The following is a 19,381-nucleotide window of genomic DNA, read 5'->3' as shown; positions in this document are numbered from 1 at the left end:
ATAGATCTAGGTATTATTAAAAGAGGTGATCAAAACAGAAGTTAAAGGCAAGTTCTTTACAAATTCTTAAGATAAAATAAATATTAATATTCAGAGCTCCATGATGACAAAGAACATCTTAGACAAATGGGGTGGAGCTAATGGGGTGGTTTTGTTTAAATAGAAACTTCTCTGACTGAGGAAAGGATGGGCAGTGCCAGCAGATGGGGCAATCCTCTCCTTTGCTCCACTTTGCTCACAAAATGTGGCCAAATCTTTGCCCTGTTGGTTGGCTCTGCCTTTCTGACCTCTGAGTCAGCTTTTCCTCTGGCCCGCCAACCTCCTTCCTGGTTTGTGAGACCTCAGTCCGTTCACGGAACCCATGATATGGCACCACGTGTGTCATCCACACTCTCCCAAGGGTTTGCAAAATTCTGAATGGCGGTGGTGGCGGTGGTGTTTAGTTGCTCAGTTGTATCCAATTCTTTTGCAAGCCCATGGACTGCCAGGCTCCTCTGTCTATGGGAATTCCCAGGCAAGAATACTGCAGTGGGTTGCCATATCCTCCTCCAGGGGATTTCCCCAACCCAGGAATCAAACCCACATCTCCTGCATTGGTAGGTGAGTTCTTTACCCCTGAGCCACCTGGAAAATCACCTGGGAAGAATGATGTATTACTTTTGTCAAAAACAAAAATTCTAAACTGCACGTGTAGTATGAGAACGATTTTGTAGAAGTTACATATAGATGTACAGATAGAAAGGAATAGAACAAAATGAAACAGTTTTGATAAGACAGTAGAATAATGACTTTTTTGTTTTGCTTTTAAAATTTAATGATGTGAAGTTCTACATCATAAATTTCAGTTTTGAAAATAAGTAAAAACAACAAAAAAATTAAAACCAAAATGTTTGTGAAAATAAGGAGCTAGAAGGCCTTTAACGATGACAAATGGCTTCTCAACAGTAAACCAGAGAGGAAACCAGTACGTCTGCACCTGAGCAGCAGGAGAGCAATGCACTGAAAGACACACTGGCACAGACTGTACTGTGTGGCCTGTCTGGCACAGGCTGAATGCGGCCCTATACACATGACAGAGGTTTTCACTGCTGTTGGCCAAACATGCAAAATGAAGTTCTGTGCAAAGGGAACTCCTAATTATCAAGGAAAAATATTTAAGCTAATAAAAAATACTGATGACTATGAGACTGTGGACATTCCAGGAGGATGGATGCTCAAGTTAAGGGGGCTCATTCCTACCTACCCCAAGACCACAGTAAGTGTAGAGGGGTCAGGGAGGTGTCAAAGGGGAGAAGAAATCACAAACAAGGAGGGATCAGACCTAAGTATAGCCGCTGCCTCTTCCTTTTCCTCCTCCTCTAGGATTAGGTGACAAAAATGCCAAGCTAAACTGCCAAGGTCATGTGGAAAAAACTTACCTGACAAGTGATGAAAAACCTGGTCTCAAGCCATGGAGACCGAGCTTGCAGGCAGCACCAGCTGTCACCAGGAAGCCAGGCAAAGTTACAGAGAAAACTCAAATCTTACCAGAGCCCTCCTACTAGCCCCCAGATACCCAGTCCCTCAGGTGACCTTCCTACCACCCTTGTGAAATTATGCTTCCCCTCTGGGCTTCCCTGGTGCCTCAGACAGTGAAGAATCTGCCTAGTGAAGAATTAGCCTGCAGTGCAGGAGACCCATGTTCGAACCCCAGGTCATGAAAATCCCCTGGAAAAGGAAATGGCAACCCACTCCAGTATTCTTGCCTAGGAAATCCCATGGACAGAGAAGCCTGCTGGGCTACAGTCCATGGGGTCACAAAGAGTTGGACATGACTGAGTGACTAACACTTTCACTTTCTAGGTGCTAGATAATGATCCAAAGTTATCACCATTACTGCTGGTCCTAACCCTTAATCAAAACTAAAAATCATTACAGCCATCTCAAATAGATATTGATCCCAAAGAAGCAAATGCCATGGACGTGTGGTAAGTGATTGTGAAATAACGGGTTGTAGGTTGGCTCTGCTCTATTTTGAGCAGGAAGTCTTTTAGTGCCACCTGCCAACTCTGTTTGATGTACCCACATCCCGCCTTCAGATTAGGAACCACAGAGAATAATGCATGAAACCGCACTTCCAACTCTCGTGCCACCCACCCTCCTGTGTCTCACCTCTCGGGAAGAAGCCTCATGCCTGCCGTGCAGAGGATGTAAAGGGGGGTCTCCTTGTGCTTCCTCACAGGCACATGAGCAGCAGCAAAGCTTAGCAGAGGACGAAGGTAATCGCTGGCATGTTCTGGAGTGTCTGCCATTGCAGAGATTCCTTAAATAAGATAAAATACTTTCATTAAAGAGCAGATCACAGAGACTCAGAAGACTGATATCCCATAAGGTTCTGTCTAGGTCCTAATCATTTATTTATTTCATAACAGTAGGGCAACAATGAATCCCTCCTATTATCCAGAATCTCCAGAAGAAAAGGGTAGCTTGCTTTCTCCCTCTTCTCTTCTCTCCTCTCATTTCTGCAGCAGATAAAAGAGATCAACAATGATTTAAATTCCATTTAGTACCTGGCTTGATTTTTTTAACCACTGGTTGGCTGTTTCGGTCTCTCATCTGTTTGATGTCCAATAAGTCATGAGGATTCCCATTATGTCTTGGCCAGAAATAAACAAAAATCCGAGAGCCACTGCTGCCACAGTCCACAACAAGCCCATAATTCAGATCTGGGTCTTCAGTGTCAGTAGCTTCAAGATCTCCTACTCGAGCCAAATACCTAAGCCGGGCAGAAAGAGGAACTAGTGTTAAGCGAATAGCACCACCACTTAATTCTTCTGTTCACGAGTCTTCATTAAGTGGCTACATGTGCCAAGCACATGGGACTACACATCCTAACAAAGGAATGAAATAATATTGACCATATTTACTGATATACATGACGCAACAGCTGGTTTACACTGAAATTACATAACTAGAAGTTTGGGAGTAAACTGGCCAGGGTAGCAAATCTTTTACTAAGCATTAAAGGGTTTCTTGGAGAAGGCAATGGCACCCCACTCCAGTACTCTTGCCTGGCAAATCCCATGGATGGAGGAGCCTGGTGGGCTGCAGTCCATGGGGTTGCTAAGAGTCGGACACGACTGAGCGACTTCACTTTGACTTTTCACTTTTATGCATTGGAGAAGGAAATGGCAACCCACTCCAGTATTCTTGCCTAGAGAATCCCAGGGATGGGGGAGCCCGGTGGGCTGCCGTCTATGGGGTCGCACAGAGTTGGACATGACTGAAGCGATGCAGCAGCAGCAGCAGCAAAGGGTTTCTAGGCCTGAATAAATACTGAGCCACTAAGGGTGGTTTGCTACGCACACTAGATAACTAAGGCAATCCTAATTTCATTTCTATTTATCTATACTTTCTTTATATAAACATGAAGAATATGGCAGAATGATGCCTGACAGCAGGAAGATGGAACAAGTAAAGATGCTACCATCGAAACCCCAAGGTTTGAGTCTCAGCTCTAGCACTTTCTATGCTTTGAGACCGTCAGGAAATTACTTAACTTCTCTCAGGTAATTTCCTCATCTGGGAAATCAGGGTAGTTGGGAGTCTCTACCCTCAGAGAGGCAATGGGTATTAAGCAGTCCGCAGCTGCAGTGCTAACAGATAGGTGCTGTGCCACTATCCCTGCTCTTACGGTTACATGGTAAGGCTAGGGAGAACTAGCAGAAGATGCTCTGGGGGAAAGGGCTGAAAAGTTCAGAAAGAAAAGAAGGCTAAAAGCTGGTAAAATCCTTCTTCTGAGTGGTGAGACTTCAATAAATATTAAAGTTAAAAAATTAAATAAATATTAAAGTTTCCTCAGAGTGTGAGGGCCTGAAAAGTACAAACATCACTGATGACTTCTTTCAAAGGTTTCATCTGAAGAGGAGACCAGCGAGAATGGCTTTTAGCTCATTATTCAAATAAAGGAGAGCTCTTTCTTGGTGCTATTATACAATGCATGGTAGGCAGACTAAAATTTTGTCTTCTAGATTCTTTGAAATTTGAATAAATATTACTATAGATTGAGCTAATAATTGAATGAATACCTTGAAAGGAATACTGTGAATTTTTCCAAGTAATACCGCCCCCTCCCCCAGAACAATCTTGTTTGTGTTTGCTGGTGATTTCACATTGCTACACAAAGTTCCTTATTTTGGACAGAAAGCAAACTTGATGAAAAGAAGACCATATAGAAACAGTTCTAAAATCAAAAAGTAGGGCTGAGTACCTTTCCTATTCTAAAACACAAAATGCATTTTTTAAAAAAAGAGAGGAACATACATTTGAGCTTGTGTGCTAGGTTGCTTCAGCTGTGTCTGACTCCATAGGGTCACAAAGAGTCGGACATGACTGAAGCAACTTAGCACAAATGCACATAACCCTGTAAATTACTGCATCGGATAGGGTCAAGGAGATGAGATAGGATAGGATAGGATAGGATAGGAGAGTTGTGGTAAGTGAAGCAGATGGTAAAAATCTGTTTCACACTAGAAAGTTTACAGTCTAAAAGATTCCGTTCCACCACAAACTTGCCCATTCTAATCAAATTACTGGGCTGCAATGGGCTCACAATCCACCAAACAACTCTTAACAGGTCACTTCTATCACAGAAAAGTTAGGCAGACATCTGGGTGCCACAGACAGAAAAGAAACAGGCAAGATAATCCATGCCCGAAATGACTTTTCATTTCTCATCAGCAATTCTACTTCACAGATCTTTATCTGCTTTCCATCTCTGAAAACCACTCTTTCTATCTCTCTTTGACAAGATTCTGTATCCTGTCCCCTCCTACTTAATGAATAACTTTTCCCAGTACATTGGTTCTCAAAATTTGTGGGCTCAGGACTCCTTTTTACAGTCTTAAAATTAGTGAACTCCAAACAGCTTTTGTATACATGGATTACATCCATCTACATTTACCATGTTAGAAAATAGAACATTTAAAATATTTATTAATTTAGACACAATAGTAAATTCAATACATATTAACCAATTTTACAAAAAATAACTATTTTCTAAAACAAAGAAGTTAGGAGTGTGGTGGTGTTTTAGAGTTTTGCAAATCTCTTCAGTGTCTGAATTAATAGAAGATAGCTAGATTCTCATATTTACTTCAGTACTCAACCTGTTATAATAAGTTGTTTTGACCGAAGCATGTGAAGAACGACAGAGGATGAGATGGTTGGATGGCATCACCAACTTGATGGACATGAGTTTGAACAAGCTCCGGGAATTGGTGATGAACAGGGAAGCCTGGCATGCTGCAGTCCATGGGGTTGCAAAGAGTCGGACATGACTGAGCGAATGACCTGAGCTGATGGATATGAGGAAAATCAAGCTTCACATAAATGTTGCTTGAAACGGGAATAGTACTTCAACAGCCTTTTTAGATTACTGTGGATATTCTCCTTTGACACTACATTGAAAGTTGACAAGTGGAGTTTCTTACAGGTTGGTGGCAATGTGGAATCTAAACTCTGAGAACTTTTCACACTGTTACATTAAAATGCACTGGTCTATCTTTCACTTTAAATTGCTTTTATTCACACATGATGTTGTCACATCATATACTGAAAACTACTGGTTCATTGAGCTATGCAAATCTTAACACTGACATATTTCATTCTACCAAAAACCACATACTTTCATTAATATCACTACGAATTTTATAAAAAAAGTCTTTGAAGTATTGGGAAGCAAAACTTCTGAGATATTGGGAAGCACACTCACAGTGGCAGAAACAAATATCCCAAACTTCTACTTTTCACTTAGAAGTTCAAATTTTATCATTGGCAATAAATACTGATAGTAATTTTCTGTGAAGTGATAGGTTTTTACTTCATTCATTTTCAAGCAAATGTCTTACGAAATACATAGTTGTTCTGACAGTTATTCTTTCAAGTGAAAAATAGTATGATAAAAGCAGGGCTGTATTCAGCTCACAACTCAAACAACTGCCTAAGTGCTTTTCCTTGAGACAACCTGCGTATATAGCAAAGTGCTTAATGCATATTTCCCATTTTGTCACACAGAACATTAAAATGATATTCTTAAGTGGAACTTGACTTTCCTTCCCATTGCAACTGTGCAACAGTGAAGACACCATAATTACTGCTTTAATTTGGCGCTCTATCTTGATTTGTGCTAAAGCACTAGCAGTTTTACCCAACATTGCTTTTGTATCATCAGTGTAAATGTCAACTCAGTGAAAAAAACAAATACTATCACCACAGCCAAAGGTAGAAGCAACTTAGATGTCCATGACAGATGAATAAACAACATGTGTTATATACATACAATGGAATAGGATTCAGCCTTAAAAAAAAAAGGATATCCTGTCATGTGCTACAACATGGGTGAACCTTGAGGACATCAGGCTAAGTGAAATATGTCAGTCACAAAAGACAAACACTATATAATTCCACTTATGAAAATATGAAAAATAAGCAAATTCACAGAATCAGAAAATAGAACAGTGGTTACCAGGGGCTGGGGGTAGGGAAAAAATTAGGATTGTTGTCTAATGAGAATGGAGTTTCAGATTTGCAAGATGAAGAAGTTCTGGAGATTGGCTGCATAACAATGTGAAGATACTTAACACTTAAAAACAATTAAGATGATAAATTGTGTTATGAATTTTTTAAACACAAAATGTGTTAGTATTTTTATTGAAATAGTTTTGGCCTTACAGATCCCCTAAAAGGGTCTCAGAGACTTCCAAGGGTTACTTTGAGAGCTGCTACTTGAACACAATCTTGTTTCTAACAAACATCTGTCTGTTTTTCTTCCTATTCCTTCCCCTTTCCCTTCTTTGACATGGTTTTCCAGTTCTTAAGAAGCCTCCAATCAACAATGCCGATGCTTGTAATATTCACAATGACCTGGAGTGTCATTATTCTCTTTAAGCAGTTTGCTTGTATTTCAGGCTGAGCCCTAAGATTTCTTTCGTATTTGTTTGCTCCACCTCTCCATTTAGCTTCTCAGTTTCTCAAGAGTGAGTACATTAACTGCATGCCCCAATACAGTCCGAACGTTCCTCACATTTCTCCAATATGTATCAATCAATACTGACTGGGTTGGGCCTAGAGCTCACAATATGAAGCTGCTGGTCTGTTAACAATTCACCTAAGTCTTTGTATAGCTATACTCAAAATCAGTTGGTCTCTTTCTTAGAGAATTTCAGTGGCTTTCCAAAGCATCCTGTCATCCTCTTTGGTTCCTGTCACAATAAGAAACCTTAAAACTCTAATTTGGGTACAACTCAACTTTGCTTTCTTTTCTCTTAAAGTTGCCATGTGTGCATTGGCAGAAAAAAGTCAGCTGACACTACAATACAAGAAAGAAAGATAGTTTAATTAGGTCCCATTTGTTTATTTTTGCTTTTATTTCCAATATTCTGGGAGGTGGGTCACAGAGGATCCTGCTGTGACGTATGTCAGAGAGTGTTTTGCCTATGTTCTCCTCTAGGAGTTTTATAGTTTCTGGTCTTACATTTAGATCTTTAATCCATTTTGAGTTTATTTTTGTATATGGTGTTAGAAAGTGTTCCAGTTTCATTCTTTTACAAGTGGTTGACCAGTTTTCCCAGCACCACTTGTTAAAGAGATTGTCTTTAATCCATTGTATATTCTTGCCTCCTTTGTCGAAGATAAGGTGTCCATAGGTGCGTGGATTTATCTCTGGGCTTTCTATTTTGTTCCATTGATTTATATTTCTGTCTTTGTGCCAGTACCATACTGTCTTGATGACTGTGGCTTTGTAGTAGAGCCTGAAGTCAGGCAGGTTGATTCTTCCAGTTCCATTCTTCTTTCTCAAGATTGCTTTGGCTATTCGAGGTTTTTTGTATTTCCATACAAATTGTGAAATTATTTGTTCTAGCTCTGTGAAAAATACTGCCGGTAGCTTGATAGGGATTGCATTGAATCTATAAATTGCTTTGGATAGTATACTCATTTTTACTATATTGATTCTTCCAATCCATGAACATGGTATATTTCTCCATCTATTAGTGTCTTCTTTGATTTCTTTCACCAGTGTTTTATAGTTGTCTATATATAGGTCTTTAGTTTCTTTAGGTAGATATATTCTTAAGTATTTTATTCTTTTCGTTGCAATGGTGAATGGAATTGTTTCCTTAATTTCTCTTTCTATTTTCTCATTATTAGTGTATAGGAATGCAAGGATTTCTGTGTGTTGATTTTATATCCTGCAATTTTACTATATACCTAATTAAACTTAAAAGCTTCTGCACAACAAAGGAAACTATAAGCAAGGTGAAAAGACAGTCTTCAGAATGGGAGAAAATAATAGCAAATGAAGCAACTGACAAACAACTAATCTCAAAAATATACAAGCAACTCCTGCAGCTCAATTCCAGAAAAATAAACGACCCAATCAAAAAATGGGCCAAAGAACTAAATAGACATTTCTCCAAAGAAGACATACAGATGGCTAACAAACACATGAAAAGATGCTCAATATCAGTCATTATCAGAGAAATACAAATCAAAACCACAGTGAGGTACCATTTCACGGCAGTCAGAATGGCTGCGATCCAAAAGCCTACAAGTAATAAATCCTGGAGAGGGTATGGAGAAAAGGGAACCCTCTTACACTGTTGGTGGGAATGCAAACTAGTACAGCCACTTTGGAGAACAGTGTGGAGATTCCTTCAAAAACTGGAACTAGAACTGCCTTATGACCCAGCAATCCCACTGCTGGGCATACACACTGAGGAAACCAGAATTGAAAGAGACACGTGTACCCCAATGTTCATTGCAGCACTGTTTATAATAGCCAAGACATGGAAGCAACCTAGATGTCCATCAGCAGATGAATGGATAAGAAAGCTGTGGTATATATACACAATGGAGTATTACTCAGCCATTAAAAAGAATACATTTGAATCAGTTCTAATGAGGTGGATGAAACTGGAGCCTATTATATAGAGTGAAGTAAGCCAGAAAGAAAAATACCAATACAGTATACTAACGCATATATATGGAATTTAGAAAGATGGTAACGATAACCCTGTATGCGAGACAGCAAAAGAGACACAGATGTATAGAACAGTCTTTTGGACTCTGTGGGAGAGGGAGAGGGTGGGATGATTTGGGAGAATGGCATTGAAACATGTATAATATCATATATGAAACGAATTGCCAGTCCAGGTTTGATGCATGATACTGGATGTTTGGAGCTGGTGCACTGAGACGATTCAGAGGGATGGTACAGGGAGGGAGGAGGGAGGGGGGGTTCAGGATGGGGAACATGTGTATACCTGTGGCAGATTCATGTTGATGTATGGCAAAACCAACACAATATTGTAAGTAATTAACCTCCAATTAAAATAAATAAATTTATATTTTAAAAAAAAGAAAGAAAGATAGGGCCAGAGGGCATTTATGTTATACTTTCCACTTGAATCTCTAATCAGTAGCTGCAGGCTGCAGAAGTCTCTGTGTTTCTCATCTTCCATACAGATGAGTAACTGAAGAAAAATTCTTCCCTTTGGCTTGAAGTAATAGTATCATCTTTTTCTGGAATTCTGACCTCTTATGACCTATTCAGACTTCTTAGAAGCCCTTCCTCATCTAGGCTCCTAACAAAGATGCATCACTGGTCCTTTCTTGGATAGTTTCATTTCTGATTTGCAATCCTAGACTTAGCCATCATGATTAATTACTTGCATTGCTGAATCCTCCTGCTTTGCTGACACTGCACTAAGTCAATCCCTAAAAAGGACTTAAAGCCCAGGAGAAAAACTCCAGAAGCTTTGGAATCCCTCATACCCACTGTTCCAGGAGACATCCAATTTACCATCACATGCACTTACCCCTGCCTCAAACCCACAAATCCCTTCTATATGAGAAGCATGATTTCCCTCCAGTCACTGCTGAGTCAGTGAAAAGAAAGATACCCACATATACATCACCCAAGGTAGAACTGGAAGACAATTGGCTTTTCGCTGCCATTATCCTCAAAACATTAACAGCATTAGAGCAATAACTGACCAAGCCATTAGTGTACAAAATCAACACATTATACCACTTCTAGAGTTCGAAAAGAACTCAGTAACATGCCAAAAGTCCACTAAAGTGGCCCCCATTAGCATGGAGCTACCACCTCTTTGATGAACTGTCATCATCCCAACTCTGTTCAAGGCTCAAAACCAAATATAATGACATTATAGCCAAAGTAGCTGTGCATGACTGATGATAGTACTACATGCCCAGAAAAGCATCTTATAAGGTTACTACTTCCTAACAAGATTAATCAGAGCAGTCAGAAACATTTATAATTTAAAGCTCTGCTTATAAACACTATGAACACCATTAAGGACAAGCAAATGAATAAATGCAAAAAAATGTCTTCCATTTCACCAGCAAAATCTCTGAATTGCTCCACTATACATTAGAACCCTTAACTTCATCTGTATATTTGTTTATCATTTTTATTCTAACCATAACTCATGGCTCCTTTTCACTTGCTTTAAACAGAATTAAAACTCCTAAAGAAGGCCACTATTGAGCCAATCACTGACACAGAAGCTCTCACTCAGTTATTCCCAGGTAGCAAAGGAAGATGAAGGCACCTTTCAGTAGCTACCAAAGGCATTCTTCAGAACAATAAGCCAGACAAAGTTTTTGTCATGTCCAACTCTTTTATGACTCTATGGACTGTAGCCTGCCAGGCTCCTCTGTCCATGGGGTTCTCCTGGCAAGAATACTGGAGTGGATTGCCATTTCCTTCTACAGGGGATCTTCCCAACCCAGGGATTGAACCTGGGTCTCCTGCTTGGCAGGCAGATTCTTTAGTCACCTGGGAAGCCCTACCAAAAAGTGAACATCATCCAACATTAAGGTGAAAAAGAAATGTACTGAATACAACAGTTCACTGTTTGTCTTGCACAATATACATGTATACATGCTAAAAAGAATCCCTTAAACTAAAAATTAGTAATATAGTTTAACAATTTACCAGCATCCAGGGCTAGCACATTCCAGAACTTTCTGACCTGGAGGAAATATTTCCCATCTGAACTGTCTGATAGGATAGCTACTAGCCACACATGGCCAATGAAACCTAAAATGTGACAAGCGCAAAGAAGGAACTGTGCAGACAGCATTTGTTAAGTAAGTGAATAAATGAATGAATAAATGGGTGAACAATACAAAGTAAGTCTGATGAAGTTGTTGGAGCACATAGTATATGGCACATGCTAGATAAACAGTTGACTAAAACACATCTAACAAAAAATATTCTTAAAGATAGCTTTGCTGTGCATGTCAGGGGAGGACAAAGGGTATATGAGAAATCTCTGCAATTCTGCTCAATTTAGCTGTGAACCTAAAACTGGTCTAAAAAATAAAGTTTATTTTAGGAGCATAAATCAAAAAATGGTTCTGGATTCAAACCTTACTGACATTCATCAATCTCTAAATTTACCTTTTTCTAAATTCTAGTTCTCAGGTAAACCTGCTTTCTCCTTCAGTAGCAATGTGAATACATGTTTATATAACAATTCTTTGGTTTTGATATTGAGGGAAAACCCCCATTCATGCTTCTAAAATTTGGGGCCATATCATCACCAAAGTGATATGATAGGTTCCACCAAAGACTGAAAAAATTCAAATTAAAATATTTTTCACAATTTAAATCAGAAAAAAATGACTATTAAATGTATGTGATATAAAAATCACAACTACAAGTCCTTGTCCTAATTTTTTATAAGGTATTGAACTTAGTGATGGGTATTTCCCTCAATTCCTAGTTATTTGCTTAATCATTTTATCATCAGCTAATGCTCACTGGTACCTAACAGTAACAGCCACCACAAAAAACAAATTCTGGAAGAAAAATTTTAAATGGAGTTAGTGCTGCCCCTTACCTTCATTTACCTTCATTGTATATTTGCAGGGCAGAAAACAGAGAACAGAAAAAAATCAAGATTATTTCAAATAATACTAATAAGCCTAACATCTGCAGTGCACACCAGGCAGTCCTAGATGCTTTTCTTTTTTAATCCAAATGACAAGGCAAGCATTTTTTACCTCTACTTTATAAAGAAATGAGATACCAGAGTACAACACCTGTCTAAGATCACTCAACTAGAAAATGATGGGCTGATTAACTCTAAAATCAACCCTCTTTTCCTATACCACAATGCCATGTTCCCAGATAAATATAACTGAACTGTAGAACAGTGCTTCCCAACTTAGGCTATATATTAGAATCTCCTTGAGAAAAGGTCCAGTTATTTGTATTTTTTAAAGGTCCCCAAATGATTCAGGGGCTTCCCTGTTGGCTCAGATGGTAAAGAATCCACCAGCAATGAAGGAGACTGGGTTCAGTCCGTAGGTTGGGAAGATCCCCTGGAGAAGGAAATGGCTACCCACTCCAGTATTCTTGCCTGGAGAATTCCATGGATAGAGGAGCCTGGTGGTCTACAGTCCATGTGGTCAAAAAGAGTGGGACATGGCTGAGTGACTAACACGCTTTTCTCATAGAATTGAATACCACTATAGAAATGGTCTGTAGAAAATCTGAGTTATTGAGTCTACTTTTAATAAACTTCCTCTCTCCTGCCTACTGTCAAGATATCAGCATATTATTAATTACTGCCATCAGTGTGTCCACATCTAATGACCACCATACCCTTCCGACTACCACCATTCTAACTGGCTATTACCTGCTATGTCTGAGACAAGAGAGAACCACACTAATTAAAACAGTATGTACATGTACACAGTAGTATATTTTAAATGGATAACCAAAAAGGACCCACTGTATAGGACAGAAAACTCTGCTCCATAATATGCAACAACCTAAATGGAAAAATAATTTGAAAAGAATAGATGCATGTATATGTATAATTGAATGACTTTACTGTACACCTGAAACTAACACAATATTGTTAATCAACTACACTCTAAAAATAAAAACTTAAAAAAACAAAAATACAGTTTGTAGAACAAAAGCAAAGAGGCTCTATTTGAGAGTCTAACTTATCACTACAGTACACAAGCTCCTAGTACATGAATTTAGTGACATCAAATATGGTTACTCATAAGCCTCTTCTGGTTAATTTCTGCTTTTTAATTTTATTCCTGATTCTTGACTATGTACAGTCCCTGATTCTTTGTTCCTGATTCTACACAGTTAAACTATTATCTCATTGGGAAACAATTATTCCTTCACATCTGCCTTCCTACCTAGATTACAAACTCCTTGAGTTCAGGGGCCACGTTTTATTCACCTTTGTACTCTAGCGTCTAGCTCAGTGTCTCACATACTGCAAGGTCTCAACAGATGTTTGTTTCCTAAATGTCTCATATAGGCAGCCATGAGTGAAGTTTGAGGACACGCGGTAATTTGCGGCCATATGCAAACAATCTTTCAATAAAGAACAAGGAGCTCTAAGGCTATACGGCTACTGGCTGCTTAGCCAGAGCATTACAGGATGTAAAGATTTTGTCAGGGGTGTGAGGATTTTGTTAAGTCACTATACAAGCAGTCTGAGTGTTCCTTAGCTCTGGGGCTAACTTGTTTCAGTTAATTCAGCACAAGTATTTATTGAATCTGGCCACCTGAGTTTAGTAGTAGACGAGAACTATCAGATCACTCTACCTCCAATGAGTCCCTCATTGGGAAATACATTTTCTTCTCTCCATCATCTCTATTGGAGTATTCCAATTTATTCTCCATAATGCCACCAAAGTGGCCTTTTCTTAAAAAGCAGTTCTGATCACATCACTCTTCAAAGTTTTTCAAAGTCTTCCCTCTACCCTTAGGATAATGTCTAAACTCCCTAAATGGAGAAGGCAGTGACACCACACTCCAGTACTCTTGCCTGGAAAATCCCATGGGCAGAGGAGCCTGGTAGGCTGCAGTCTATGGGGTTGCTAATCGTCAGACACAACTGAGCAACTTCACTTTCACTTTTCACTTTCATGCATTGAGAAGGAAACGGCAACCCACTCCAGTGTTCTTGCCTGGAGAATCCCAGGGACGGGGGAGCCTGGTGGGCTGCCGTCTATGGGGTCTCACAGAGTCGGACATGACTGAAGTGACTTAGCAGTAGCATCAAACCCCCTGAAATAGCTTAACAGGCCCAGTCTGATCTGTCCCTCTAACTGTACAGATCACCACTCACTGCCTAGTAGTCCTTACTCTAGCCATATTATCCTACAAATAAGTCCATAATTAGACCATGCTATGTTCCAATGAGAAACTCTGCTCAAATATGTCGAGAAAATCTCAATAAGCATTTAAAACACTCAAATTATGGACTGAGTTTTCTAAAGCTAACAGGTTTCTCAAGACCAATTGTTAATAACTCTGTCATCGATCTAAAGAAGTGTTTCCTCTTTGAAAAGGAAGAAAGAAAAATACAAAACAATACTGTTACTGGAGGGAGAAAGTTGAAAACAAACTTCTTGGAAAAAAGCACCAAGGTCTCCATGCCATAGTTCCTATCACTCAGCACACAGTGGCCAGTCAATAAATGTTTGTTGAAAGTTTTAATGAATGAATGACCAAAGTGAATAGGAAATGAGAAATTCTGGGGACAGAACAACCCAGAAATATTAAGGGGAGGATGCATGTGTCCCAGTTCTGACCAAAAAAAGACTCACGGAAAGAGTTGCTGGAGGTTTCCAGGAAGGGTCTTCACTCTTTTAAGAGAGCATGGAAAGACCTGTTTCTCTCCTACAGGACACGAGTGAGAATGGAGGCAGCCCTGGTTGCTATTGCACAAGGACTTAGTACACGCTGACGAAATGGGCAACTGAGACAGAGACTCCCATCCTGAGAGCCAATGTTGCACTTGTGGTCCGTCCACCCCTGGACTTCTCATTCTGTGAGCCAATAAACATTCTTATTATGTAAGTCCGTCCTACTATTACTTGTAGCCCAGAGCCTCCTAATTGATACTTTCTGGGAAGCCGTAAGGAGAAAATCATGTTGCAGATGATGAACACAACATATTACCACTTCATTCTGTAACCTAACCAGAAACTAATCTTTAAAAAATAGCAAAACTCGGATTTTCCTGATAGTCCAGTGGCTTAGATTCTGCACCCCAATGCAGGGGAGCAGGGTTCGATCCCTGGTCAGGGAACTGGATCCCACATGCTGAAATTAAGACCCAGTGTAGCTGAATAGAATAAAATAAATTTAAAAAATAAAAAATAGCAAAATAACTGTTTTAAAGGAATATAGATCTTCTATGCACTGGTAAGCTATATCAAATAAAAGCTATATTAAATAATTCCAAATGTATTTTCTGTGAAAAAAGGTATTCAGCTCTCATGGAACTAACAATAGGTTAGACTCACAGAAGAAAATACTAATGAATTGGAAGGCACAGCAATATAAAATATCCAGAAAAATACAGAGAGAGAAAAAGACTGGGGGGAAAAAAAAAAGTGAGCGGAACATAAGTGGGTATGACTCAACATATGTCACTGGAGACACCAAAGGAAAAGTGGGAGAGTATAGAAAAATATTTGAAGAAATAATATTAACATTTTCCCAAATTTGTTTAAAAATTATAAATCCATAGTCCCAAGAATAAAGAAATCAGAAACATAAGAATCATGAAGAAAACTACACCAAAGCCCATTACAATCAAATTGTTCAAAACCAGTGATAAAGAGAAAACCTTAAAAGCAGCCAGAGGAAGACACAATAAGTAGAGAGAACAAAGAAAAAAATGACAACAGAGCTCTCCTGAGACAAGCCAGAAGACAGTGACGCATCATCTGTAAAGAAAGAAAAAAAGATCAACCTAGACTTCCATACTCGGTGGACATTTCTTTTAAATGGAAAGCAAAATAAAGACTTTTCCAGTCCTATAAAAGTTGAAAGAATTCACCAACCACAGATTCACACTACTAGAAATGTTAAAGGAAGACCATTAGGCAAAAGGAAAATGATACGTGGAAATATGAAATCTACACAAAGGCATGAAGAGGCCCAGAAATGGTAAATATACAACCTTTTTTTTCTTATTTTTAAAAACCTCTTTAAAAATTAATTGAATGCTTAAGGCAAAAATAATAATGTATGGTAGAGCCTATAACATACGTAGAAGAAGCAAGAAGTAAGACAACAATAGCACCAAGGTCAAGGATAAAGAGAAGAATGAAAAGGGGGGGTAAAGAGGAAAGACAAACAAAGAACAGATGTGACAAGCAGAAAACAAATAGCAAGACAGATCAAACCCTGAAGATAATTGATTAATGGAAAAACCTGAACAGCCCACATAAAAGGCACACATTGTCAGACTGGGTAAAAAGACTCACCTAAACTCTGTCTACCGAAGCACACTTGAAACACAAAGAAACTTAAAGGCTAAAACTAAAAGAATGGAAAAACATCTATCATGCTAACAATAATCACAAGAAAGCTGAAACTGCCACAGAAATACCAGGCTAGTAGATTTCAGAGCAAAGAATACAATCAAAGATAAAGAGTCATTTAACAACCATAAAAGGGTCAATTCATCAAGAGTAGGTAACAATTGTAAACATTTATGCACCCAGTAAGTCAGCCCACCCAAACAAGGAAAGAGAAACATGCCTTTCATGGTTGAAAGGTAGTATTAGCATTTCTCAATCAGAACTGAACATTGCCAAAATAGGGATTAAGATCTTTTTAATGTAGTAAGTGGCATGCAGTTTTAACTAAAAGTGCAGTATTCCTCAGTATTCCCCAAAAGAGTCAAAGGTGGCTGTTGTTCAGTCGCCAAATTGTGTCCAGCTCTTTGTGACCCCATGGACTGCAGCACCCCAGGCTTCTCTGTCTTTCTCTATCTCCTGGAGTTCACTCAAATTCGTGTCCATTGAGTCAGTAATGCTATCTAACCATCTCATCCTAAGGTAGCAGTAAGTTAAACAGCTTATCAAAATTTTTATGACTTCATTGCCAAAGCTGGTCAAAGCAATGTAAAGCTGACTCACCTTTCATATTGCCTATCTCGTGGTGATGAAGCACCCCAATGTCGAAAGTCCATGATTAACATAAGTAAAAGGAGACAGGATATGAAGAAGAGTCCTAGAAATGCCACCCGCTGCCGGGGAAATGGGCTCACTGTGGGCACAGTGAAGTACCAGGAGGCTGGGCAGAGGAAGGAAAAACTGATCCTGAAATAAGACAAACATTAGTAAGAAAAGTCTCTACAACTGAGTGCTAAAAATGGTTTTAAAACTAGATTAAAGCCCTTCCTAATAAAGACAAAAACTTTATGCCACCAGAAGTCTAAATGTTCATTTAGTCTCAAAGTTTAGAAAAGGACCTATATGGTTCATGGAGCTTTTACTATATAAACTAAAAAAGCCTTCTCTGCTCTTTTTCCAGAGTCTGCACTTCGGGGTGAAATTCAAAGAACCAACTTCATGTTAATGAAAAGATCACCAGTCTCCCTGTGGAAACTCATATAACATTGAAAAATCAGAGCACTTGCAACAGTCCCACCAAGAATACTGTCAAAAAAAACAGAAGAGACAGAAAATTTATTAACTGATTTTTAAAACTATTTTAATGGGTAACATATACACACAGGAAAAAAAAAATCAGTTTAAAGGATATATAGTGGAGATTGAGTCTTGTGCCTTAACCCCTCATTTCCCTCTCAGAGGCAACCACTATTACCCAGGGATATTCTGTGTGTGTGTGTGTATGTCACTCAGTGTTTGTGCGTATGTGTGTGTCTTTCATTCAGTCATGTTTGACTCTTTGCAATCCCACTGTTACCCAGGGACATTCTATGTGTGTGTGTGTCACTCACTCAAGTCGTGTCTGACTCTTTGCAATCTCATGGACTTTATGCATACACAAGAATAAATACATACCATCAAGGTAATATATCTGTGTATGTGTGTCTGTGTGTATGTATCTCCACTCCTTTGGTTTTACACTGGTAGGTATACTGTCCTGCATCTTTCTCCATTTATCCTATTTGACAACTGTCTCATTTGGTACAAGTTGACCCACATATCCACATAAATCTTCTCTGAAACCTTCAGAGTATTATAATGTATGAATAAGTGTATTCAACTGTGAAGTTCACTTTTCATACTAATTCAAAAGGACCTCAGTCTGTTTTCAAAGTTCATTACAAAACAAAAAAATTTTTTTGTTTGTGTTTTTGTTTAACTTCCTCAAGGGGCACCTAGCCTCACTTAAATGGAAATCTGAAAGAACATTACAACCTAGTAGCACTTATTAGAACAGAGCAAGCACTCACTCAATCACCCCTGGGACACGGCTGAAAAGTATTGCGGTATCCGCCTTCAAAAGAATGCAACCCTGATCTTCTTTGCATCCATTTGACCAGGCTGCAAAGTCCACATGCAGCATTAGAGTAAACCTCACTTGTAACAATCTCCCAAGGCCTCTCAACCTGCCTGCCAGCCCCCAACTGAGCTTCCAGCAGAGGATAAAGCGTGCAGTCTTACCTAGCCATGGGTTCCCTTCAGTGGTCTCAATGCCTGTCACCTCCTTTTCCTTTTGCCTTGAAAAGGTAGTCTCCTCGTCCTCGGCATCTCCTAAGTCTGCAGCCTGGAAAGAGTTGGTTGGGTTTCAGATTCATCTCCAGCAGTGCCCACGAAACTATACCCCCATTCCCCCTCAAGAGAAGCCATGGCGCCCACCCACTCCCCGGGCTCCCACTCCAGATGCGTTTGCTCTCGTTCCTGGGGCTCAGTGGACCCTACCCCGGCTCCCTGGGAGCCGGGTGTTCTAGAGGGCCGGCGACGTCCTCGAGGAACCAGCCGTCCCCAGGTGGCGGGGATGCGAGTTCTTCTTTCCCTGGACACCCCTTCGGGCCGCACAGCGTTCCCATGCTCACACTCACCGGTCGAACGGCCAGCCGGCTCCCTCAGCACCGTTCTTCTAGGTCCAGTAGCGCTCCAAGCAGCTTCTAACCTAGCCGGAAGGAGGCCCGGGCAGCCGGCGGCGCCACGTCCCCAAGGAAACCGCAGAGAGCCAATGACTGACAGGGGACCCGCGGAGAGGGATCCGCCCTCCTGAGCGAAGGGCAAACCAGCTCCGTCGTCCGCACGTCGGTCCGCCAGGGTGGCCAATCCCCTAGAGCGCTCGGCCTTAATGCCCGCCCCGGGGTTTCCTGCGCGTCCAATCCAGAAGTGTGTCGTATGTGGCTCCGCCTGGATGGGCCGGCAGGGGTGCGCAAGGGGAGAGGTACCAAACTGCGCCCAGGTACCCAGCGGCTGCTGCCGTCTCGGTGGCGCGGGTTCTCTGCTGGCCTCTTTCTGAGGCTGTTTTCGGGACAGAGCCAATTGCCTTTGGGAGGAGTGGGGGTGGATGGGGGGAAGGTTAGGAGCTGGGGGTTCGCGA

At 40.2% G+C, this 19,381-nt stretch overlaps 1 protein-coding gene across 7 annotated transcripts in view; it reads right to left on the bottom strand.

The window, feature by feature from the left end:
• The window catches only part of ENTPD7 (ectonucleoside triphosphate diphosphohydrolase 7), a 39,474-nt gene extending 20,468 nt beyond the window's left edge, over positions 1–19,006 (bottom strand). For 5 of the 7 annotated variants that reach the window (XR_011252068.1, XR_011252066.1, XR_011252067.1 and 2 more), the window contains exons 1-5: positions 18,882–19,004; positions 18,484–18,586; positions 16,987–17,169; positions 2,550–2,755; positions 2,152–2,302 (exon numbers count right to left, since the gene is read on the bottom strand). Coding sequence is in view for 2 of the 7 variants with exons in the window: in XM_069567225.1 (XP_069423326.1) it covers positions 2,152–2,302; positions 2,550–2,755; positions 16,987–17,169; positions 18,484–18,491 (548 nt within the window). In the remaining 5 variants the exon portion in view is untranslated. Of the gene's footprint in view, positions 1–2,151; positions 2,303–2,549; positions 2,756–16,986; positions 17,170–18,483; positions 18,587–18,881 lie in introns of all 7 variants that reach the window. The other 2 variants (XR_011252065.1, XM_069567224.1) reach the window with 1 other exon arrangement.
• Positions 19,007–19,381: the final 375 nt, after the last annotated feature.

This window comes from Ovis canadensis, chromosome 22 (genome assembly GCF_042477335.2).
Source record: "Ovis canadensis isolate MfBH-ARS-UI-01 breed Bighorn chromosome 22, ARS-UI_OviCan_v2, whole genome shotgun sequence".
Taxonomy (NCBI): Eukaryota; Metazoa; Chordata; class Mammalia; order Artiodactyla; family Bovidae; genus Ovis; species Ovis canadensis.
Note: the sequence above shows the minus strand (reverse complement) of the source record. Positions and strands in the feature narration are given on the sequence as shown.